At 48.3% G+C, this 23,840-nt stretch overlaps 10 protein-coding genes across 10 annotated transcripts; 3 read left to right on the top strand and 7 right to left on the bottom strand.

Annotated features, from left to right (window-relative positions):
- Positions 1 to 1,692: 1,692 nt before the first annotated feature.
- On the top strand, positions 1,693 to 1,851 carry Pmar_PMAR012574 (hypothetical protein; the record flags this gene model as incomplete). The annotated part of the gene is made up of 1 exon (XM_002787750.1): positions 1,693 to 1,851. The coding sequence occupies one exon, from the start codon at positions 1,693 to 1,695 to the stop codon at positions 1,849 to 1,851; it is 159 nt and encodes a 52-aa protein (XP_002787796.1).
- Positions 1,852 to 2,258: 407 nt separating this feature from the next.
- Positions 2,259 to 3,140, bottom strand: Pmar_PMAR012573 (CCR4-NOT transcription complex subunit, putative; the record flags this gene model as incomplete). Its single annotated transcript, XM_002787749.1, has 3 exons — positions 2,259 to 2,280; positions 2,337 to 2,778; positions 2,879 to 3,140. The coding sequence occupies 3 exons, from the start codon at positions 3,138 to 3,140 to the stop codon at positions 2,259 to 2,261; spliced, it is 726 nt and encodes a 241-aa protein (XP_002787795.1).
- A 3,602-nt stretch (positions 3,141 to 6,742) lies between these two features.
- On the bottom strand, positions 6,743 to 8,142 carry Pmar_PMAR012572 (nucleoside diphospahte hydrolase, putative; the record flags this gene model as incomplete). Its single annotated transcript, XM_002787748.1, has 8 exons — positions 6,743 to 6,832; positions 6,880 to 6,992; positions 7,042 to 7,177; positions 7,225 to 7,343; positions 7,389 to 7,445; positions 7,495 to 7,600; positions 7,817 to 7,942; positions 7,990 to 8,142. The coding sequence occupies 8 exons, from the start codon at positions 8,140 to 8,142 to the stop codon at positions 6,743 to 6,745; spliced, it is 900 nt and encodes a 299-aa protein (XP_002787794.1).
- Positions 8,143 to 9,035: 893 nt separating this feature from the next.
- Positions 9,036 to 10,656, bottom strand: Pmar_PMAR012571 (fatty-acyl elongase, putative). The gene is made up of 4 exons (XM_002787747.1): positions 10,438 to 10,656; positions 9,833 to 10,391; positions 9,698 to 9,788; positions 9,036 to 9,645 (listed from the first exon to the last, which is right to left on the bottom strand). Exons 1-4 carry the CDS (start codon positions 10,639 to 10,641, stop codon positions 9,555 to 9,557), a joined length of 945 nt encoding a protein of 314 aa, XP_002787793.1. The 5' UTR covers positions 10,642 to 10,656; the 3' UTR covers positions 9,036 to 9,554.
- Positions 10,657 to 11,061: 405 nt separating this feature from the next.
- Pmar_PMAR012570 (ADP-ribosylation factor, putative) lies at positions 11,062 to 12,057 on the bottom strand (the record flags this gene model as incomplete). The annotated part of the gene is made up of 6 exons (XM_002787746.1): positions 11,062 to 11,103; positions 11,220 to 11,316; positions 11,368 to 11,527; positions 11,572 to 11,652; positions 11,700 to 11,801; positions 11,955 to 12,057. 6 exons carry the CDS (start codon positions 12,055 to 12,057, stop codon positions 11,062 to 11,064), a joined length of 585 nt encoding a protein of 194 aa, XP_002787792.1.
- A 1,739-nt stretch (positions 12,058 to 13,796) lies between these two features.
- On the bottom strand, positions 13,797 to 14,272 carry Pmar_PMAR012569 (hypothetical protein; the record flags this gene model as incomplete). Its single annotated transcript, XM_002787745.1, has 2 exons — positions 13,797 to 13,814; positions 13,961 to 14,272. The coding sequence occupies 2 exons, from the start codon at positions 14,270 to 14,272 to the stop codon at positions 13,797 to 13,799; spliced, it is 330 nt and encodes a 109-aa protein (XP_002787791.1).
- Positions 14,273 to 15,491: 1,219 nt separating this feature from the next.
- Pmar_PMAR012568 (hypothetical protein) lies at positions 15,492 to 17,269 on the bottom strand (the record flags this gene model as incomplete). The annotated part of the gene is made up of 5 exons (XM_002787744.1): positions 15,492 to 15,564; positions 15,711 to 16,094; positions 16,300 to 16,474; positions 16,793 to 16,876; positions 17,179 to 17,269. The coding sequence occupies 5 exons, from the start codon at positions 17,267 to 17,269 to the stop codon at positions 15,492 to 15,494; spliced, it is 807 nt and encodes a 268-aa protein (XP_002787790.1).
- Positions 17,270 to 17,423: 154 nt separating this feature from the next.
- Pmar_PMAR012567 (hypothetical protein) lies at positions 17,424 to 17,752 on the bottom strand (the record flags this gene model as incomplete). The annotated part of the gene is made up of 3 exons (XM_002787743.1): positions 17,424 to 17,454; positions 17,505 to 17,601; positions 17,653 to 17,752. 3 exons carry the CDS (start codon positions 17,750 to 17,752, stop codon positions 17,424 to 17,426), a joined length of 228 nt encoding a protein of 75 aa, XP_002787789.1.
- Positions 17,753 to 18,506: 754 nt separating this feature from the next.
- Pmar_PMAR012566 (conserved hypothetical protein) lies at positions 18,507 to 19,258 on the top strand (the record flags this gene model as incomplete). Its single annotated transcript, XM_002787742.1, has 5 exons — positions 18,507 to 18,570; positions 18,807 to 18,889; positions 18,936 to 19,036; positions 19,079 to 19,212; positions 19,242 to 19,258. 5 exons carry the CDS (start codon positions 18,507 to 18,509, stop codon positions 19,256 to 19,258), a joined length of 399 nt encoding a protein of 132 aa, XP_002787788.1.
- A 296-nt stretch (positions 19,259 to 19,554) lies between these two features.
- Pmar_PMAR012565 (Sulfate transporter, putative) lies at positions 19,555 to 23,752 on the top strand (the record flags this gene model as incomplete). The annotated part of the gene is made up of 19 exons (XM_002787741.1): positions 19,555 to 19,686; positions 19,735 to 19,872; positions 19,924 to 19,983; positions 20,167 to 20,275; positions 20,312 to 20,427; positions 20,481 to 20,580; positions 20,657 to 20,777; positions 20,858 to 20,945; positions 21,119 to 21,185; positions 21,556 to 21,663; positions 21,705 to 21,826; positions 21,895 to 22,028; positions 22,070 to 22,208; positions 22,257 to 22,334; positions 22,666 to 22,823; positions 22,877 to 22,946; positions 22,995 to 23,093; positions 23,137 to 23,291; positions 23,521 to 23,752. The coding sequence occupies 19 exons, from the start codon at positions 19,555 to 19,557 to the stop codon at positions 23,564 to 23,566; spliced, it is 2,040 nt and encodes a 679-aa protein (XP_002787787.1). The 3' UTR covers positions 23,567 to 23,752.
- Positions 23,753 to 23,840: the final 88 nt, after the last annotated feature.

Genomic DNA, 23,840 nt, shown 5'->3' with positions numbered 1-23,840 from the left:
GATGATTAAAATAATGGATGGTATAGTAATTAGTTCGTAACGGGTTGAGTATAGCATGACTTTATTGATGATTCATATACTAGGGCAAAACCACCTACGACGCGGAACTACCTTACTCCTTGTGAAAACTGATCGTGATCGAACACTCAATATTCATTATAGCGTCACCGCATTCATATCTATACACTATACACCACTGCACAAGCCGCTACTACATTCTCGTCCGATTAGTTGAACACATTAGAATTGTAATCTCAGAATACTTTTTCCTCTAACAATTCCCGTGGAGACACCAACTTTTCCATTTCAACCATGACACTACTCCCTGAACATCGTACTCGATGAGATTCTCATATTTTTAACAATCATGCTAGCCTTCCAAACTATGTAACGCAACAGTCTAGTATTCAACGTAGCTTTCAGCAGATTATCTATTGGGATATGAGGTAGACGCTCAATGTACCCTCATTGATCTATACAGCAACGAAGCAATAGAACAAAAGGTGGAGGTTCTTCACAGTGAGAGGTATCACCGAGCCTTCGACCATTACTACAATGCTGATGAGGAAGACGATTTGTATACATATTCAATGAGACAGCAGTATCAAATCAGCATGCGACTCTCAACCGAATCAAAGCCGGAGCTGTAGATACAACCGAGTTCGCTGCTGAGAAGATGGCAATGAAAATGAGTGGTTCAAAGTGAGCATACAAATGCTGACGCAACGGTATCGAGGAATGAGAGAGTATGACTCCATTAAGTAGTATCAATGGTTCTATGAACATAACGTGAATAACAGCATTGACCATAGCATGAATCACCACGAGAGAATACAACGTGGAATGTTGCAGCCATAACAACAGGTAAGTGATGCTACAGAGATAATGGTGGTAATAATGCTAATAGTCACACTGTAAAAAATAGTAAACCCATTTCATTAACTGTGACGGGCGGTAGGGCAAGTTGACAAGTGCTAAAGGGGCCGCAACGGTACGATTCATAGAACTCGCAGTAGCAGCCTCCAATAGCCGATGATAATAGTATTCACGTTACAATATAGTAGCGATCTCTCGATACAAAAGCTCCAACCACTTCACTAGAAACATGTATGCTGCTTTCGTCGTGGAATAATCTAGCATTGGTGGTGTCGGAGCCATCAGCAATAGTGTGAATGAACCTCATCAAATCATAATCCATCTGTAATTCATGGTCATCATGACCGTCATCATCATCATCATCGACAACGACAACTAATACGCAAATAAAACAATATCAAAGATTCAGCATGTTACAGAGATTAACTATATCGGGGAGGTAATAATACAGAGAATGACGAGTAGAGGGGGACGACAGATCTCGAGGGGAAATAGATGTGCTATCACCAAATTGAGGACTGGAGTAGTCGCCATATACTAGTAGGCGTCTCGACAAATAGAAATAGACTTGTGATATCACCATTGAACGACAGAACGACATGTGAAGCAATATGGGAACCTCGACAGTCTTCATCGCTCCACAATAGAGATGAAAGGGCCATCACAGCAGAAGTCGCGCATCTTGAGGGCGAGAACCTCCAAACTATATCCCCCCTCGAGATGTGTGCACTCGTATAGGAGGTGGCGGACCTTCATAACGCAGCAGCTTACCATTAGGACCGTTGAATCCACCAAGTCGTCCACCACTAGGACCAGATGGGTGATGCTGTCGATGCTCAAAGGAAGCCGGAGGGGGTGGCGGCACTGGCGGAGGAGGTGGTGGTGGAATTGCCGGTGGTGGTCCTCGGTAACCCACTGGTGGCATTGGAGGAGGCGGCGGAGGAGGAGGCCCCGCAGGGACACATCTTGGCTTAGCAGATGGTGGTGGCGGCGGCGGTGGAGCTCTCCCCATAGTCTTGCCCGGTGTAGCGAAGATCATTCCACTGTTATTGGCGATAGTACGTGGACCAGTAGGATCACTATTCTTAGCAGATGGAGCTATCAGCAAAAGGGCAGCTTCGAGCCTCCGACGGGAATGTAGCGAGTTGTCGATACACGCGCGAGAATCAGGAGGGTGTTCAACATTAACACTAGTAGTACCACACTTATATATAGAGCTACGCCACAGCGACTTGGAGTAGTGCTGAGCGCTGTCTTCCCCACTAGACGCCGTCATAACGCTACCACCACTCGTCCTACTCGAGCTTGTCGAACAATCCTCATCACCCGGTCTGTCGAGGTTACCGAAAAATGCGTCAACGATACGTATGGTATCACCCAGCTCATACGCAGAGTAACTGGGGCCTGCCACGGCGGGGTCTCTGCCCAGCAGTTTGATATCATAGAGCCTCGGAAAATACTCCGCCACGAGCTCGCTGAATTGACTATGATGATCCGGCAAGGGCTTCCCAGTGAGGATTTTAAGCAGAGATGCGAAGACGATACCACCAGAGCTGACCAGCCACGCAACTTCCTCTGACAAAACGATTCCACTGGACATAAGGAACTCCCCAAAAGCCTCATGCTCAATGCCTCTGTGCATGGTAGCTGCAAAATCAAGCCCGGCACCGCCAACTTCGACCGAACTGCCCAGTACTTCAACCCTGTCGGCCGCATAGAGATCAGTCAGCAAGTTGAACTTGAAATTAAGTTTCCAGCAACATCTCCCAGGACCCAGGAGTGGATGGGGTGCACAGTTCCCTCGAGCGTCGGCAAAGGAAAAGCATACTTGTACTATCTTCACAAGATCCACATTTGCCTTCATGAACCGGTAGTTGTACTCGTCTGTATTCTCGAAAGGACCTGAATTGCGAAAGAGATGGTATGGCTCTCTAAGAATATCTCCACGACTACGCCACAAGTGCGACCATAGAATTCCTTCCAACCCCCCTCCCCTACGTACCAGTTGGTCTCGCAACGATCCCAGGCAGTCTGACGTCCATCGCTATGTAAGGATACTTCTCCACCACGTTACGCATGATTTCAGCTTCCTCCTCAAAATTATAAGCCCAGACGTCCACAACTTGAGGCTTATCTCGGCTACTACACCCATCGCCTCCACCGCCCCCCGGATCCCCCACAGGGCACTCAGGGCAGTTGGGTGCCCCCAAGGAAACAGCGCTCAACACGCGAGCTGCTTGTTGGTTGTAGTCCAAATATCTCATTAGCAGCGCAGAGGGACGCAAAGGCAATAAAGGACACTAGCAAGGGAAGGGTTTGTATTTAGTTCAGGTGCACGATTCCAACGTCGCTGTCGCACGCCGGTGCAACTTGCAATCTTGCGTACACTATCAATTCCTCAACGAGGGGTACGTACTGCGCGACGTCACCTGGAGTCGGCCCTTCTTATTCGGTGCTACTACTGCTACCTCTCGTCCGACTATGCGAGATGACGCTCAACTGAGTGTCTGACAGGTTACCTACGGTGACGGCTGCAGATATTTCAGATCGATATTAATGACATCTTGGTGACGAGGAGTCAGCCTCCACAGTGCTGCAAAATATGCTTGCTTGCCTCAGCTGAGCTCAAAAATTTCATCAGCAGTTTGTGTACGAGTCGGGAGAAAAGTGTATAGAAACTGACCAAATTTCCTCAGAGTTTTGTTATTGTCACCAACACATGTGGTTGATTATACGCAAATTTTACCACACTGGCCTCGCATGACGCTATCATGAGATACCCCTGTTGTTGGGGTTTCAATGACTGCCGCTACTACGGTCCATACCGTTTCTCATGTAACATTCACCAAACTATTACTCTGCACAGTATACTCAACAGTTGAGTTCTAAAGGTAGTGTTAGACACAAGACTTCTCAATGGAAGAGATCTCAAACGTTACACGTCCTCCGCACGAACACTCGTGGACTTGTAATTTTTTATCCCGAGTCGGTCCGGAAGGCATGGATATTCTTCAGCCTCTAGCCGGGGGGTACTGACAACTGGACTACTGAAGTTCACAATCCTCATCGTTTAGAGGAGACATTCAAGCGCGCAGGGAGCCTTGTCGACGCCTCGTGGCATTGCTGGACACACTGGGCAAATTATTGACGACCTCGCTGGATGAGTGAGCTACTGTGATGGGAGCTGTGGTTATCTCCTCTGCTGAGGTTCGATGCGATGAAGCAGAAGAGTGGTATCGAAATCATGCGTGTGCCTCAAGTGATAGGACCCCTCTTTCGGCGACGACAAAGAGATCGTTGCAGTTACACGAGTTTAAACAGATCGAAAAGATACTCCTTGAGGAGCTACTGACGGCTACGACAGTCGAGGAGGTGAACCTTGCATGGCCTACTTCACGACGATGCCTTACAGGCCCGATCCACGCTGATAGAGACAGAGAGATCATTAAGGCGATGGGAAGCCGTCACGAAGGCTGACGATCTGTGGACACTGTTGGTGATCCTCAAACTCGTGTCATTCGTGGCATACATCAGCCTATTGACGGGAGATAGCAGGGAAGCGAACGACACTCTTATTGCAGGGGGAGGTCCTCCTCATCCTCAGTCCACAGCGGATCTAGGGGTTAGGGGAGGGGAACCCACGAGATGTGAGCTTAGAGCTGTTGAGGTATTTTCAGTGAAGCCCATCAGACCACGATCATGGTATCATGCAGTGTGCGAGAAGATTCCTCAAAGACAACCCATATCTGTGCGCTGTGGTGGACACTGAGCTGGGAGGCTCTGGTGTCTTCCTCAACGGCGAGTAACTCACAACGACCGTTCACCTTCTTCCAATGGTTTCAGGCCGCTGGACCAGGCCCCATGGGGATCCGCTCTCGGAGACGACTCCACAATACTTCGAAGGTCGTTACTCGCCGAATTATCTTTTTCCATGTAAGTACCTCCTACGCGGCACACGATAGATCCCAAAGATCTCTGAGTTCAGCTTAATAGTGACGAGACTCCTTCCTAATGACGTCCGCTGGAGAGAGCTACACGTCCGGCACAGCTCTTTGAAGGGGTGGGCTCGTCGGACCAGGTTTCAACGATTCCGTAGGCCAGGGCCCTCCCTTGGTGGGAACTACCAAAGATATGCCTTCATCGAAACGGGATACACACTCGAATAGACCAGACGCCAGCACAGAAAGGGCCAGCCTTCGCTCGGGGGTTCCTGTGAGGACAGCCCTGCAAGCCCTTGGAGTGTTATGGCTTTGCAGATCCTTCGAGATCGAGGTGAAGCAAAATGTGAAGCCCTTCCCATGGCTAACAGATGAAGACTTTGATGCCTTCGTAAACGGTGAGAGACTTCATGGTGGCTCCAGTCGACAGGAAGTGCACGGGAGGCTCACATAGCTGCTGAGAGGTCCATGCTTAGATGCGGAAACCGGGGCTCGGCTGTCTGGCGGCATCACATGTCCGTGTCACAGGCTTGATGAATCTACGAATAACTGCCGATAGTGTATGCAACGCCGTCAAGCTGAAGATATGTTCCTCATATGGTGTAGATGCTAATCCCTGGGATGGTCGAGGAGATGATCACACTGTGTCGGGATCTCACTTGGCTAGACTTGTCGGCCTGTGATTTGGAGGAAGCCAGGTTGCTCACGATTTGCTCAGCCATATCACATGGGAAATTACAAGTTCCCCCGGCTATCAGGATGTGGCTCGTCGATATCACATGTTAGGTGGTGGACTTCTCCAAAAATAAGTTAGATGACGCTTGCTGCCCTATATTATGTTCATTGACGGAGAAGCTCCTGGGGACTCTACGGGCCCTAGACTTATCGTATAATACAGGGCTTACTGCCGTCACTGCTACCGCACTCGCTAAGTGTGTCCAACGGACAGGGGGAAGCAAGCCTTCTCCTGTTGACCCCCGAGGGAGGGCTCGTCCGGGTTCTAACAGTATTGGATGGAAACCCCCTGGGTCGCTGGAGTTCATAGACTTCACGGGCTGCAGTGTCGAGGGAGAGGTCCTCGAGGCGGGGCTCAATGAGGTGACTAGGGTGGCTCAGCCAAGCCACTCCCCTGCCAGCCCAACGTGTTAAGGTCATGGTTCAAAGCTCCCCTACAGGGAGGCAGACTGCTTATCGCCGAGATAATATCGACGTGAAATCAGCGGTGTATCCTGTAAAGGTGAATGAGTCCTCCTATGGGACTGCTGTAGATAGCTTTAGGTTTCTATTGAGAAGATCCACTCACACATACAAGAGGTGTTCGCGGATGAGGAACCGGTACGGTGAGTTTCAATCGCTTCCTTTGTAACGTCCCTGTCAGGCCTCTGAGACGCCGACCACCACAAGGCGTCGTTTGTTATTACTACGTTGCACTGCTGAGCGACATCCACTTCTCCAAGTGTATGAAGGCGATGGCATGACCATGTGATGATAGTCTATTATCATTGTAACGCATTGTCTCTAGGAGTTCTTTCAAGTGCCCCGAATATTCGATGAGATTGTGTTAAACTCGGATACGAATCACTTATACCGAGGAGCATTCCTTTCGAATGGTGTACACCTATCGAGCGCACACCGTACGTACGGCTTTGGATTACTCAATCGCCGATGGCGTCTCTTACCTCCGTGTCACCGCACCCGTAACGTGATGTGGGTATCTAGTGTCTCTTCTCGAACTGCCTTAAGCTAGCCATTTCGGCCTCCTTTCTCGGGTGGTTATGATCATCAAGTTGTTCATGACAGTCTGATGATAGCATCACTACTCTCTCCATACTCTCCCCATGCACTGAGGCGCGTCCTGGTGACTAGGATAACGCAACGCCCATCGGCAGTAGAGACATACGATTCGCAAATGAGAAATGAGATGGTAATTATGATGATTCCTGCTGCTGTTGTTGTAGATAGCGACGGAAGACCACCATGCTGTCCGGAACGACCTCCGAAGTATCCATCGCCATAATCTGAACAACGCACGTGGCGATCACCTACCGATTACTGTTCGCTTTACTTCATCTTCAGTCATCAACTTGCACTGTTTCACCTCGCACTCCTGCAGTTTGAGAGACTCCACCGGCAGGTCGGTCTCACACAAGAAGACATGACCAAAAACGCGTAGAGGTGCTGAAACAGGCGAGCTCATTTTGAATACCCCCCTCACACGACCACGTACCTTCATGAGAAACCTGAACAAAGAGCTTCTTAAAGTCGCCTTCCGCGATGTCGATGCCCATCTCCTCCTTGAGCTCTCGATGAGCATTCACCTCAGGGGTCTCTCCAACACCCATAGTACCACCAGGAACGGGATCCTGAGTTGGTGTACGAGTCATCAACAACAGCGTGGCATGTCGAATACCCATCGTCCCGGCATATAGTCCTTGATATCAGTTCGCTGCTGGACATAGTATTTACCAGTGGGTTTATTACGAATGACCAGATAGGTGCATCTAAACGACTTGTGGTAGGTAATGGTCCCTGCTACCACTCACGCATGATAGAGCGTCCTTCTTCTCATCTCACATCGCACTACTGCACCGATACACTGACCTTCGGGAGAGTATACTGGCACGACCTCATCTAAGAGGTATGGTAAACACTCATGCTTCTTTACAGTAGCTCTATCTACCTGCATTCAAGGCGTTGTTGTTGTGCGTGAATGGCCGGCCCATCTCCTTATGCAGGTTAATCCACCAAGTGATAATAGCGTCTCTCGGAGCGGGCACTTTCAGCACCTATCCATATCAGCGTCCTCTCAAAATACGTAAACCCATTCAGATTTATCAAGCTGCCGTTGGTACTTCCTACTATCACCGACCACCATATGGTACCTTAGTGCCCGGACATACCTCCTCAGACTGACAACAACGGGGACATTTTGCACAATCACCAAACCGCAGTGTCTGAGGGATGGCAACATCCAGCCGAGAGAATAAGACTGGCAAGCTCACATGAGTGATATCCCTATCGCCAGTGGTCCTCTGTACTTGGTCTTGGTACACCAAAGCGACTCGACTGACCATCCAGTTGTTCTCACCGAGTTCCTTCTGGAGCTCAAAGTCCTTCTGCTCCTTGGCCTGCCCATGGACGATGGACGGCTCGCTACGTGTGGTGACGTGTCTACCTGTAACTCATCGAGCCATCTATCACCAGTAGCAGTGAGGTCTATTGCTCCCAACTCCACCAGCTCGTCCAACACTCCACGAACACCCGACTTTGGTATACAGCTACAGGCATGCACGTTTACAACGTGGATACGACAGAATGTTATCGGCATAACAAAGAGGATACGAAAACTGTTACAACACTGGTTGGAAAAGTTATTCCTTCACCACGCCCAAAGTGTCCTGTCAAGATTGTCGAACCACACAAGTGTCTTCATAAAAAAAACAAAGGCGGACCCCAAAAATGTAACGAGGATAGATTTCTACTCGATGACTACGAGACTACTCATCCCTCGCTGGGTTACATACCATACAACGCCAGAGGACGGTGTTTCGGGTTATGATGGGTCAACGACTACTATCATCATCATAGCTCTGCTGCGTTCGTATGAGCTGCAAGTTGCCGATTCGAAAAGTCAGTCGCCCTTTAAGTGAGTACATACTGCTGTCATATCAAACGGTACAGCATGCTAGGGCTACTCTGAGCGACAAGTAGAGTCACAAGCTGCCGTACACATAACAGTTCATAACTGCTACGGAGTAACACTGCAATAACTCTTCCTATCTCAGCCTTTCTTATGCTGTCTACCACGAAGGGATGAATGACGAGGATCAGGTAAGCCGTATACTCGATGGAGGATTGATGACATGGCGTACGAATGCTGCGGTTGAGTCCCGAGTGGCACCAATGAGGGTTTCTTCTAGAGGCTTCTATAAGCCACAACCAAAAGCGCATTAGAAGTCGTTCGGCGGACCGCCCAACTACTCACCAAAGAGCATCTGCAAGTTAAATCCACAAAGGAAGTAACATCGGAGACTCCCTGGCATTCTGAACATTACAAACATCCATGACGTCATCATATGTTAACCGGATCCTGCTAGTCAATTACAAGTAGGTCACGAGAGTAAGGGAGGCATTGACGAGATGAACTGTTCACAGCAAACGGCCCTGCTGCCCTCCAAGGTAGTAGTACCCCACCACTATAAACCAAAGCCGTCCAATGTTGGTGATACTGCCTAAAGCCTCGAATGCCAAGGGAAACCGTAAGCGATATAAAATTTCAATAAGTTCGTAATACTAGCAGTAGTAGTCGATGCAAAGTGCGATGATATCGATGAATTGATGATGATCAGATAGGAGTAGTGGTAGTATTCATACTTGCAACGTTATAGCAGTAGTGTGGTAACGACAACGACGACGACGACAACCACGAAAATCAAGCCTGTCTTATTGAAGTGAAAACAGTATGAATTGCAAATGGTATTGAGTAGAACGGCACTTCCACTGTACTGACTATTACCACCACTACTGCTCTAGACATCAATCAAAGACTATCCAACGATATGATTAACATACCAACTGAACCGACAACTAGGACCGACTATCACTGCTCATGTAATAGTAGTAGCAACGTATAAGCAGATTGATGTTGACGAAAGAATGGCGATATCGTTTTCTCAACGATGGACAAACCTCGACTATCACAGTGATAATGGGTGCTCCACACAAATTCAATGTAAGAGGTCAATCCGACTTCTTAGTGTTACCGACCTTCTTAGGCGCCATATAACGTCCAACGAAGAACTGTACGAAGAGAAGCATATAAGCTGTATACCTGCACAGATGGAGTGGAGATGAATAAGCGGCAATGCTATTCAGGGACTCACATCAAGAAGGCAACAACGAGATCCTCGTAAGCACCGTCACAATTGGGAACATGAGAGATGGAGTAGTAATGTACTGCTACCACAAACATACCTGAAGAGAAGATAAAAACCAGGAGGTAAACCCCAAAGGCTCACCAGCAAACATTTGAGAGATCTGTAAGATGGTAACGGTGAGGCCCCACCTAGGCTTATGACCAACTGATGATAGGAAGTAGTAGAAATACATAATAGAATGGACCATATAGTTCATAGTAGCGAAGAAGATACCGGTAGGCTGTTCATAGGCTCCTGCATGCCAACAGTAGAGCAATACAGTAGCATGATGGAACCAATGAAGGAAGTTAACATTCCTCTTCCTCAACACCAAGAAGGCAGTATCAACAAGCTCAACATATTTGCTGTACATGAACAGGCTTATCCACAAGCCACAAGGCCCCCTGCCATACGAATCACTAGCATTACGACATACAAAGTAAAGGGGACCATTGTACCACGTACCAGCCAACAACAATGGGAGAGTTCTAGTGACACCAATAAAGGAGAATACAGCGAGGAAGAGGTTCCACATGGCAAGCGGCTTCTTTAATTTCAACGTTTGACGATTCTTCATCATACGCTGACCCACCAGAATTCCGAGGAGGTAAAAGGCGACTACCACCCAAGAAGCCCACCAGTATTCACGCATAATTTGAGTCTGAAAAAAGATATCATCAACAACTGATGAGGAATTCCTTCATTACGGTAAACTTCATCTTCTCTGGCGACCAGTTTTCCAAATCGGTCGGGAATAGTATGTTGGTAAGCCACGCAGGTGTAACATCCTGGTAAGTGAGGTCCTTAAAACCATAGAGGGTAGTGTCCAATATCGATGGTTTCATCCAAATGTCGTTCCAATGGTTCACTCGATCATCCTGCATAAGGTTGTCGGCTGGGAAGTTCATCATGCAGTGGTGGGACGAAGGAAGGACTAATGGAGCGGCTCTTTCAATACTACTGGGCTCTACATCTCCGCAATCGAGTAAAGGAGGTGACTCGAGTCGGCAACACTGAAGTGCCGTCAAGAACAGTATTAGTGTTCACCGTCACAGTAGATGATAAGTGAGGTTTGCCATTTCCGAGGGGTGACACTTCGGCCCTACCAGTGGGGTAACGCCATCTCGAACGATTGCATCACCAACACGCATTAAATACGACTAACGAATGGGGTACACTACACTGGCTTCAGCCGTCGATGAAAGGCCGACTGCTGCGTTGTTGCTATTTGGTGATGAATTTCGTGGCGCGCGACAACTCAAGAGAATGCTAACTTGACACTCAAGGGACTGTATAAAACTATGCATAATAGTAGCTAACTCGCGGGGGTATCATTGAGGGGGCATCACGATGCCGACATAACATTCACCAACCTGAAAAACACCAGACGTGTACGACAACACAGCCTATACACAGCCTATAAAGTCGAAGATTGAACACAGGCATAGCTTTCATGCAAGAGGTCCCCGGATCGAATCCCGGAGAAGACATTTTCGAGAGACGGAGGCAGTTCGCACCAGTCTAAACCTTCTTTGATGCCATCACCTCGTACAGCACTGGCTTGATGTATCGCCCATTGGCGAGATCTGAAAATCGACCATCTAGACTGTCAAGAATCTTCCACAGAGCTGCCCTACCTAATTTGAGTGAGCCCAAGGCCCTCAGAGACTTCCACGCTGGTCATGGCGTTCGGCAAATCCTGCTTATTAGCAAATACCAGTAAGGCGACACCCTTGAGCTCCTCTTCTTCAAGCAAATTGCTCAATTCCCGCCGAGCATCTTCTAATCTGTCTCGATCTGAATTTAAAAATCGACGACTAAGTGGTCTTGTAAGTCCTCACCAGCCGAGTCCACCACGTAAACGATACCGTTGGTGTTGGGGTAATAACACCGCCAATAGGGCCGAATGCTGCTCTGGCCACCTACCAAAAAACAGCTGCAGGCACCACAGGCATATGATATGACTCACCCAAGTCCCACACCTGTAGCTTCACATTTTTCACTTGTATCGTCTCTACGTTGAAGCCGATGGTTGGTATGGTCTCTACGACATCATCCACTTGAAGCCGATCTGAGAACGGGAATAAATCGTCACAATGAATAGTCTGAAACCTCCTTAAACTGTCAATGAACAGACGACTGAATCAGCCGATGATCGATCAAGGCGAACGGGAGGCTGTGCCGAGCTAGATTGAAACTCGGGGAGGGGAGTTCGAGTACGTACACAATATCGTCGTTTTGCCTGCATTGTCCAGACCTAGGATGAGTATTCGAACCTCCTTGGAGCCGAAAAGTCCTCCGAAAAGTGTCGAGAAGAGGACACCCATAGCGATAGAGAAAAACACACTGCGCCGAGATGAGCTGACCATGGGCCTTGGAAATGATTAAATGTCGCCTCAAGACACTCGAACCATGGGTCGACGGAAAAAGATAAAGTCGAGCGTCCCCAGGACTGCCACTCCCTTTTCAGAGGCCACTTCTCGCTGAGGTATAACCATCCTATAAGAGCACTCTAGCGAGACCAGTATCAAGACTTCCATCTCCTCGACCAAGCTTGCGCTAGAGCTCTAGGTCTCGCTGTCTATGAACCCCACAACATCAGGGGTTTCATAAACAGGGTAACGCCTTCTGATCTACTGCCACTAGCTTGAACTGATAAACGAATATACAAAACCAAAAGCTGAGCATGAAATGCCAAGGAACAAAGACGCTAGATATGAGTGGAACGACCATGGCCCTCTCGGTTGACAAAAACATCATCTATAGGATGAAAAGCACTTTACATCCCTGGTAGGTTGTTCTCGATTGAAGCTGCCCTCTCTCTCCCGCACTGAATAACGCCACAGCACCCAACGATGGAAAGGAAGTTCCACAATGAAGACGGATATTTCGTGCCACATGAGACTTTTTCGCCCAACCCTGGTCGACCTAATGCTGTTGAAAGGAGCTCTGACGTGTATTCTTTGGAAGCTGGAGAATCCACACCAGTCCAACGCCAGCTATGGCATATCTGCCCCAGGTTATTATACACAGCGAAATTTAAGCCGGTAATTAGGCGGAATTCGACTTATACCGGTCGTGCCGGTGATATTGATCATCCCACCGCGTGCTCTTACGAAAGTGATGGACTGCAGCGTATCTTGGAGCTGTGGCATAGCCGCCCCATCCGATGGGTCTGATCTCATCAACAGCCTGAAAGGCCATAACGAGACAGTAATGGTAATCCTCCATAATCGCCCGTTCCTTTCACTACCTTTACCACAACGGCTATAGCGGTCCTCAGCGATGAGAGGAGGATCGGCTTCAACAGAGCAGGCTGCTACACCAGAAGCAAGGCCAGGTTCCCTCCGTAGTAGGCATAACAGTAGAGTCTGCTGTGTCGCAGTTGGGTAACCAATGATACATTCTCCCCATCCAAGTTTAGTATCCGCGCTGGTAAGCGAGACGCCTTCCGCGGAGAGTTGCGTTCCGAGCCTACGCCATGGCACAGGATATTGCAGTCCAATACCCACACAACAACCACCGCCCTTTCTCCTCCAACCGGGACTAGGCCCCATGTATTACATACAACTACCGATCCACACCGAGGAAATTCACGAATACGACAGTGTATTAATGCGAGGTACCCCATATTTTAACCAGCACTAGTATCATAGTGAAGCACTCTGTATCACATCCACGCCACCACAATAAACCGAGCATGTACTGATGCCTTAAACCCAAATACTACTGTTAAAGCATCTACTAGCTCCACCAAGGAGCAAAAAAGTAAAAGAAAAGTTGAAGAGAGCATAGCACTCCTACTCGGATGAGCCCCATCCATAACTAACAACCTAGAGGGCCCATCTCTCTACCCAACAAGACCGCTGAATCAGAGGAAGTGCACACTAGCGTCCTGTTATCGAACTAACTGCCCTGATTTCACCACTCGACCCCTGGCTGGTGCGACACAACCAAATGCACTAGACTCCACAATCAACGCAACAACTGAGTCATTAACCCGGGAGCGATAACAGGAGGATTACTCAACACCGAACTGGGTATGAGACCGACAGAGCCACTAGACTTAGCACCGGGATTTTAACTGAAGAACGAGATGATGCTTCACCCCTCTACCCTCGTAGCACTGGGATGGTCAAAAAGTATCACGTTAAAAATTCTGCAGACTCGAGCCAGTTTTGGGGAATAGAGAGACGAACAAGATCAACGATAGGCTACTCCCCTGTTCACCGAGCAGTTACAGTAGACAGGAGTGTTGGGCAGACGGTCGCAGTCGGGATTACGCGGACTGGAGAGACAGATTTCAAGAGGGCCTTTCTTGGGAGGGTTGACGTAGTACATATCCCTGCATCTTTGAGGGAAGATATTGCAACGGCAACCCACTCTGGTCTGGCCAGTCTTAGTGCAAAGACCATCCGCAGCGAAGTCGCAGAACGTCAGGCAATCCAATGGAACGATAACCTCATCGCCATTACGACTGCCCATCGTACCAAATACGACGATGCCCAGCAGAATACAGAAGCGGTGAATCATAGTCTTCATGAAGTAGTAAGAGTCGGTACTACCAAGTAGCTGCTGCGATCTGCCTAGCACGCATGAACACCCTTCACGCGCAAGCTCGGGGAGCCGCCGGCAAGCTGACACACTGCTTACAGCCCCCTTCGCATCTGATTCCAACGGGTTGCTCGAAAGAATACGAAAACCACGAGTTATATGGTAACCATATTATCGTAACGATATGGCGGTCTCGGTGGTATCGACTATGATGAACCAACAAATAGGCAACGTGAATTATGGTACGTGAATATTCACGTAAATTTAGGCCAGGAACTGTGCGTGCGTGAGGGGCTGCTCCGACAGCGCCCTCCAGGATGGACCTCTCTGAGCGTAGATGGAAACTCCGTCATGAAGTCGTAGCTTTTTCTCGTGATACTGCTAGTGTACTCAGATTGTACCAGAGTGTACCAGTTAATTCTAAACTGATGTCTCATAGAAGGCTGTTCCATTGTGTTGTTGTCTCCCTAGTGGGAAGGAACATCCAGCCTTCCCCGTGGTTCCTCTTCACTCCACCACAGCTTATCCAATAGATAGTATCAGGCCTATCCCGAACTCACACAACTCGAGAGAGCATTCATACTAGTCCGGCAATCCTCACTACTCAATGAGGGTCCCTCGCCGATGTACTTCGATCCTGAGCAGAGTTAGCATTGGTGTACATGCTACACCAAGAGGAGTTAATGCTTATGCCATTGCCTATAGGCTCTATCGACACACAGGACAAGGCTTAGTAAGCATAAGCATGTTGTCGTCTTGACATACTTCTACCTCCCAAGTAGAAGCTACCTGCTACCCGACCACCTCAGACGACTTCATAGCACAACTCTCCATGCAGCGTTATTTTCCTTGGGAGATAACTCTGAGGCTGAGTGCACTCCGAATATAGGTATTCTCCATACGACGTCGTCGAACATCATGAGCTCATTTCATTCATGGGATAATTCCAAAGGCTGTGCCCTGATATCTGTACAGACTTATCTACAGCGAACATCATTGTTGGTCTCGTCTGCATTATCATCACCATACCCATACCATAGTTACTCCCTTGTCCATCACGAGCTCAATGATCCTATAGTTTAATCGCACTGAGAGCAATTCCCCTCTGGTTCCGTCCTACCCTACCAGAGGTGACTGATATGGTGACAAGCCCTCACTGGTGAGCCCGTCTAGTATCACACTTTATCCTTTCCTTGCATTACCTTACCTACGCCGCTTTCAAATTGAAAGCTTCAACACTAAGAGCCGAGCTGATGCTGCCGCTGTTGTCCTCAACAATGCTAAACTAAAATAGAATCAAATACTGTTCCTTTCGCATCGCCTTACAGACATTAAGCTTCCCAACTGAGCGCAACATACCATCACACTAGGACAGCGGTCAATAGACCAGGAGCCAATAACATGTCGCCAACATGAATCTTCCTACTGCGTACGGAGGGATCTCTGCTGCCTCTTCCCATTCCCAATCGCATCCGTCTTTCTCGTCAACTCCTCCGTACTCGAATAAGGCATTACGCCAGGATTCAAAACAGGTCCCCCCATAGGCGTTGGAGTAGACGGAGGGATGGTAACAACACCAGCAGTGTCATCAGTGCCTTCAGCTGTTATACACAGTGTGTCCAATACCCCTTCCCACGTAGCCTTCTTAGAACCATCAAACCAGAACTTCTTCTGTTTCCTACGACGGACATCCTCAGCGTGCGCTAGAGCGGCATCCAATATATCCTTGCAGTTGACCATGTTCGCAGCTTCCGGTGGCGTGAACAACTGGATCAGGTCTTGTGAACGGGAGAGATACGCCCGAGTGAACCTGAACATTGCGACTCAGTGTTGGAGTATACGTTCGGTTCCCTCAGCCAAGCTCAGGAGTTTCCTTACTAATTATAAGAGTTTATATACGAATTCGGTTGGAAAAGTGCAGAAATCAATGAGAATTCCCCAAAATTTCCTCAGAATTTCCATATATCCCCAACGTATGTGGCTGGCCATATGCATATACTACCCCATGAGCCTACGCTTTCCCCTGGCCACATGAGAAGGAGTCCAGCTCAAACGGCCCGTGATCAGGATCATCATTCTGCCTCTTGATTGATATAAACCTGTCATGTCCGATATCCTCAGTGCACGTACCGGTATCCGCCGGCAGATCACATCCCCACAGTGCGACTGATACCACAGCCAAGACCGGTGCTACGATGAATAGCATCCTATATTCAGCACAGGTCATAAGGGGCCTTCAGAGAGAACTGAAGGCACTCCCCTCGTGTTATCAACACAGAGCTGAGACAGTCACTTGGGAGTAAATGTGCATTGGCGAATCAACGTGTAAGGGGCTGTGGGGAGCTCCTGGTCATATCTGGCCGGCCTGAGGACAACCCTTGGAATTACATATCAACGCATGCACACGGCGCCTACATCGACGACTTTAACTACCTCCTGGCCAGATCGATCCCCTAGTAGGGAATCTGAAACGGCTATCGAGCTCATAGGAGTGACCGCTGACACTACTTGATATAAAGCCATCTTTTAATGGTAGAAAGGTTCCAAGGAACATAGACACCGCAAAGACAATACCAATGGCGATGAATAGACCTGATAAAAGTAAAGCGACGGACTTCCGTATCCGAACACATACACCCTGGCGAGGAAAACAACAACAACGACAACAACAACAACCACAACAACAACAATATTAACAGAAAAAACAACAACAACAACGACAACAATAACAACGACAACAACAATAATAACAGAAACAAGAAGAGCAGAAACAAAAACAACAACATCAACAAGGATAACAGAAACAACAACAAGAACACTGTCCTTATTCCTCACTAGAACCAGTGTGAGTTCAAAGGGAGCTCCCAAACGGTAACGTATTCAAGCCCTACTACATCTGAGCATAGCCGTACGTGATTCCTCATCTCTCCTCCGCTTCATAGCCGCTAACTTGGACTGGTCAGATGCCGCTCGAATGAACTGCATTACAATACCGATGTGATCGTCTACAACAGAATTGTCAAAAATTGGACGACGAAACACTGAAACCACACTCTTGGGAACTTTAGTTCAATTCACAGACACCCTATTGGGAACTCTACAAATCCACACATACAGAAACTGTGTAGCCCATGACACGTCAGAAGGAGTCGAAGTTCTCCAGCAGCCGTCTGAATATACATTATTATGACTTCATCTATGTCCTTGCTTAGAGGCCTACCTCGTGACGGGCGATGCTGGTGGTATATACCGTTTCTTGAACACATTACGAGGGTAAGGCGCGGCATTCCTCTTCATCCTAGTATCCAACCGCATGGCTGAGCGATGACTTTAATGTCCCCCCCCCCTACGGCAGAGCCTGGTACTACCCTTTTCCCTGGGCCTCAGTGCGAGTATAGCCCAAGATATAGCCAGCGCTGCTCCCGTCGACTGCAGTAGTTGGGGTAGCCTAGTAAGGAGGACTGCCATTCGAAGGCAAACTACAAGTCCATAAGCCCTTCCTAGTAGACTCCGAAAGTAGGAATGTGGCAACAATAAGAGAGACGAAGACCCGCCGCCGAGCGAGTGTCTATGAGCCTCTGAAGTCAACTCTGAAGCTGACATGTATTTATGAACTGCAGTTGTCGGGTGGAAGATCATGAGCTCTAGAATCGCCTCCCAGGTTGGCTGCTGTTTGAAGCGTTCGAAGACTCCCGAGGCGCGCCAAGCCTTTCTGGTGGCCACGGGACACTCTACCGAGAATTTATGGATGAATGCGCCCTTTGATATCGTCGGGTTGAAAAGGGTGTCTGTAGCACGCAAGAACACGGCAACTGATACACTTCGAAATCTACAGGAAAAATGCCTCTACGGGGAATCGAACCTGCGTTGTCTCCAAAGAAGTAAAGACACCGAATGTCCATCATCTCTCAATAGTTTCAAGTTGACTAATGCTGGGCAGGTTATCAGGTTTACTCCAATCTAGAGTATCAACCGCATCACGTATTCAAGGCAAGTCTAAGCTACACCAGGCAGAAGCTATATGGTCTAGTGGGCCCATTGAAGTCCGGAAATCCTCTATTCAAGGTGGTGACACGTAGTGTGTCACACACTAACGTATGAGTACTTTACCTTTCCGAAATCTATTTGGCGATTAAAGCCAGTAATTTAGCGGTTAAATTAATAATATTCGCGACCAGGGATATTAATTTAGCGGTGGTATTAGGATTGAGAAATCGATTTTATGGTAAAGGAATGCAATTTCACGAACAGGGACATTCAGGAGCAATGTTCTCAAGTACAGAAAGGTCATGTAAAGATGCCTTTTAACCTTTTTTTTTGAAAAAATCATGAAAACGACAGAGACTCTGTCGAACTCTGTCACAGAGTTTTGAACGCCATTTGTGAATAGCGAGAGTGGTTTCAAAGTATTGTTATAGCGTATTTATCAAGGAGGTTGCAGTAGACCTATTTAGCCGCCATATAGATTCCGAAAAAGTATAGTGCTATACTCCCTGCTGGGTAGAGTGGTATCATCCTTTAGGCCTCGGTGTGTTCGCAAACGCTGATATCGGGAAAGGGACAGTGGTCGAGGTCTGCCCTACGCTCGGCTTCTCGAGGAAGAGTGTAGCCTCATACCACTCCTCCGCAACATCGTCATGGCCGTCGTCAGATAAGCGCAGCAGATTCAGCCGGTGTGGGTAGTAGCATTCGACTTGAGGACTACGTCTATGAGTTCCCTGGGGAGTCCTCTCACTTGCGGGACGATCGGATGTAGGCCTATGTGTTAGCAGTGCCTCGATAGAGACCTGTCAGGTTGTATCTCCCTCTAGGGTTCGGTTCCCTATACAACCACTCCGAGAAGCCCAATTTACGGTATAGTATCGAGAGGACAGTTGACGGCGAGCATGTGGTCATGGTCGTGAAAACTACTGAGGATGTGGCCGCTGGTGAGATTCGGATCATTGGTGTGCCGTAGATGAGAACAGCAATTAAGCCATATCACCAAAAATTCGTAGGGAAGTGTTATGCCCGCGTGGACTTTCTTACGAGCAGGTACGGAACTGTGCGTAACGTACGGTTACCAGTGGTGGAAGGATCGAATGCAGGAGCCTGTGAGTGGGTATAGCACGTATTCCTTCCGGAGGTCGATTATGGAAAATAATAAAAAACAAAGTGGTAGTGTGTCTGAACATGATCAATCGAATGTTTCGGCTTAAAAGAACACAATTGCTGTTTGGTTACGCCTGAGGTATGCTAACTCGTATCAATGTGAAAAGGAGTTTTCATCGATGGAGCCCAGCCGACAAGCTGCCGTTGAGGGCCCTCCTCGAGTGAGTGCTGGAGATCTGGACCATGCAGATGTCGCGCGGTCTGAGTCTTCTAAACAGAGTCCGGTTTATGACACTGGTCTATCGCAAGAGGTAGTACTACATGGGAGTGGGCGACGAACGGTGATGGTAATGTTGTAGGCCCCCAGCGGAGGCGATTCGAGTAGCGATGAGTCAGACATGATGAAGAGGACTCGACAATGGAGTAAAACGGCATGGCGTTGGTTGAGACTGCATAAGCTCGATTTCCTCAGTGGCCTCACAGTAGCATTAGCACAGGTCATAACGGGGGCATGTCTGTCGTGGCAAGGAAGGACCTCCTCGTGTTAGGTACCGGAAGCTGTGGCGTTCTCATTCGTGGCTAATGTGGACCCAGTCGTAGGGCTACAGGTAAGGGCTTGTCCTTGCTATGTTATCGAGTTCAGTGTTGGAATGTGAGCTTGGGAGTTTCCTCACTAGCTATAGAAGAAGTTTATATACGAATTTGGGTGAAAATGTATAAGGATCAATGAGAATCTGTCAAGAATTTCCCTATTGTCACCAACACATGCATTTGTCCATGTGCATATGTAGGCAGCCTGGATGATGGGAGTTATCACCTCCCTCGCTGGTGGTCGGCCGGGTCAGATCTCGGGGGCTACTGGTTCAACTGCAGTAGTAATGCCACCTATTGTGGCTAAAGGTGCTTTTATATGAGTAGTGGAGGTAGTGGTGACAGCTGTGTACTGGCCAGGTATAGGATACCTATTTTACACTGTCATGCTGGCTGGCATTATCCAAATTGTATTTGGAGTGTTTAGAGCTGGCAAGCTTCTACGAATGATATCAGCACCGGTAGTGATGACAGTCAGGGGCCGTGGGCATTGTAGGGTGGGCTTCTCGTTTAGGTGATGATTGGCTTCGTGGATGGTTTGGCAATTGTCATCTTCCTGGCGCAGTTAGAGGCATTCAAGTGGACACAGGGGAATGCGGTCGGCCCTCCAGTTGGTCGGAGGCTCACGGCGTTCGCAGTAGTTTAATCGATTGGTCATTTGATGATAACTATGGCATTAGGTCCTCACAGATGGGGAACCCTGGTTGCCTTGGGACGACATCCTTAAAATGCTCCTTCTTATAGCGATCACTATGACGGTTACTTTCGTATTGCCCAAGCTCACACGATTTCCGAGTGCTCTCACTGGTGGGTAGATGGTATAGTGTTTGCTGCCCTCAGGGGCTCTCCAGGGCCGATTGGGAAAATATGCACATGATCGAAAACATGTAGAGAAATTATTGTTGGTTTCTGTTGGTCTATGAACTTGATGATAGCGAACATATATTCCTACTCCAACGACGCTGCTCTAGGTATTGCTGTTGCTACTGGAGTGGAATGGGGTATATACAGGCAAGTTGGATGGCCGACTCGTCTCGTTGAAGATATAGCGTCTGTTAAAGTGAGATTCCCACAGGGGTGAATTTTGGAGCAGGGGTGGTATGGTGTTAGGGGTATTTCCCTATCCCTATTTGGTTTGATGATCGTTGGCAGCTGCCGAGTTTTGATGGGGAACTGCTGTCGTTCATCATTCCTCATGCCGTAGTTATCGCTCTCATAGGTAGGTCTATGGAGGATGCTTATTTGTTCATGGATTTTCATGTAGCTTTGAGAGATAGCGTCACCCAGGGGTTGATAACAATGGGGGAAAATGTTCTTTGGCCACGTCGAGAATTCAAAATGTCGAGTTCTCTCCCGGGAACATTATAGGTCCCTGGATGACTTCCTGCACATGACATTTTTCCGATAGATGAAAGCATTGCAGAAAAGGAATCTCCTCGCGCTTTTCATATACACGGTCTATATCTTCGGAATTAACCACCATTGGAGAGAGCTCGTCGAGATCTTCAGAATGGTACTTGAACTTTTGTGGTGAGGGGCTCTTTGTTTGTCGTTCGCCCTGTAGTGTGTTCATCATGAATTGTCATCAGGACTGATAGAGTCGCTTCTGACGCTAAACTTGATCGATGAGATTACTCATACGAGAGGCAACCCCAATAGGGAGTGTTGGGGTCAGGGCCTAGCACAGCTCATCACTGGTAAGACCTCACCGCTACTGGTCAGTGGGAATGGTCGTCAGGCATGTTTGGGGGCATGGGGGGATGTGCTATGATTGGGCAGTCCATGATCAATATCAAGTCTGGCGGCACTTCTCGCCTCTCTGGCTTCGTCGCGGGTATATTCACACTCTTTATACTCCTGGTGAGTTCGTCATCATGGCTTGATCCTCGCTGGATGTTGGGGAGCTGTTTTTATGGTTTTTTAATCAGTTCGTGTACCATGCCATAAATATAATCCCCATCGCGGCTCTGGTCGGCGTGATGTTTTGTGTGGTCATCCACACCTTCGAATGGTCGACCTTTGGTATGCTTGCAGCGGCTCTTATGACCAAACAGATGCGATCGTAGGATGCCCGAGGCAATGCTGGAGTTCATTGCTTGTTAGGAATAAACTGGTCCAGCGGTATATTCTGAGGGGATCTCGGAAGCTCCCACGTGGTGATGTACTGATAATAGTAGTGGTGACGGTGGTGACACTCCTCACTGACCTGGCCATTGCTGTGGGGGTCGGCGTGTGTCTGCAAGTGAGCTCTTCTGGTACGCCACTGAGTTGGGGGAATTTTGGTATTCAGGCGCTGATATTCTCGTGGCAGAGTCATAAGAGCTTGAGCGTGGTCGAGCGACCAGATATGAGCGGCGACGATCTCAAGGTTATCAGGGGGCACCAGTGTTAAGGGATATACACTCGCTTTCCTCAGCTGAGTTTCCTAACTGAGCCTACATGAGACTTTGGGTGAAAATGTTCAGAATGCAATAAGAAATTACGAGAATTTCCCATGTAGTTGACCATGTGCATTCTTTGCCAGTGTTAGGATATGCGTTTGCTTTCCTCAGCTGAGTTGAAGAGCTTCCTCACTAGTTAGGTAGAAGTGTACAGAAACCAATGAAAAAAATATCCGAAATTTTCTTAGAATTTTCATATTGTCACCAAACCATGTAGTTGACCATATGCATACTCCCCCTCCCCCCCACATTGTGCAGGTCTACGATTTGCATGGCCCTCTGTGTTTCGCCTCCGCTTCGGACTTCCTGGAGGCATTCGATGTAGCAAACGATCCCAACACGGTTGAGCTGCATTGCCAGAACGCTGACATTCATGGGTACAGCGCGATGGAGGCTATCAATACGCTGGCCGAACGGTAGGGGTCTCCTGAGTGGTGGTAGGATGGGAGATTTGGGAATGGTGTGGTAGGTACAGTCACGCCGGCAAACGTATTATTGTGAAGTCGGTGAAGAAGACGGACCATGCAGTGCTCGCTAAGGCAGGGAGTCGGGCTGGCTGTAGTAGGTGATGTTGGTGGTTGCCTCAGGCTGAGGACCTCATACATGAGATGGTTGTCATTGATAAATACTACGAACCTATAACGTACCATAAACGCATGTTATCGGTGGAACGCTGGGGGGAGGAGGTAGGGCTGCATTTTGGAGGGTTGGTAGGTGGTCTCTGGTTAGATAGCATTTGGGGGTATTAGTCATCATTCCCCGACACGGAGGAGAAGAGGCTCGAGGCACAATGTGGCCGAGGAACGGTTGGAGGGTGGGGAGGGATGCCAGCATGGTATGGAGCTGGATGAATTCTCTCATGAGGGCCTTCATCATAGGAAGGGGTAGGTGCCACTACCACGCATAGAGGTTAACTGGTGACCTAAGGAATTCCCAACAGTCCTCTCTAGGCGAGCTGTTGCACACGATTTAGACCATACGATAGAAAGCTTCTGATGAGAAGCTGAAACTTGTGATCAAAACTCTGGACTTCCTATGTTCATACTCGAGATGATTCAGATCAGCTTGGGAGGATTTCCTTGACTGGACTGTGTGCACTTTATGGCGCTTCAGGTCAGCATTTTCGGGGGTCGGCGACAACACTACGACACTACATTAAATGCTGCATAATATCACTCAACGGTTTCTGTTCTATAATGAGTATCATTGGGGAAATGATGCTTATTGGTGTTACTATCATCATCATCGATCTCCCCGGTGGAGGGCAGTAGTCGTTGGAGGAAGTACTATTGAAACTATACGTTGTTCTATCTCCCTGCTAGTACTATAAGTTTGATATTAGCTGGTGTACTTGGAGTTTGGTTTCGGTGGGGAGTAGTGTCCATACCAGTGTTGGAAGAATATATGAGTTCGCTTTCCTCAGCTGAGTTCCT

The sequence above is a fragment of the Perkinsus marinus genome (genome assembly GCF_000006405.1).
Source record: "Perkinsus marinus ATCC 50983 genomic scaffold scf_1104296929318, whole genome shotgun sequence".
In the NCBI taxonomy this organism is placed as follows: domain Eukaryota; phylum Perkinsozoa; order Perkinsida; family Perkinsidae; genus Perkinsus; species Perkinsus marinus.
Note: the sequence above shows the minus strand (reverse complement) of the source record. Positions and strands in the feature narration are given on the sequence as shown.

Coding starts and splice junctions, on each gene's coding strand:
- Pmar_PMAR012571 (XM_002787747.1), bottom strand. CDS start 10,641: ATGATGAACTTCCCAGCCGACAACCTTATGCAGGATGATCGAGTGAAC. Junction 10,392..10,437: donor CAGAGAAGATGAAGTTTACC/GTAATGAAGGAA, acceptor ATCTTTTTTCAG/ACTCAAATTATGCGTGAATA. Junction 9,789..9,832: donor GATCTCTCAAATGTTTGCTG/GTGAGCCTTTGG, acceptor TCTTCTCTTCAG/GTATGTTTGTGGTAGCAGTA.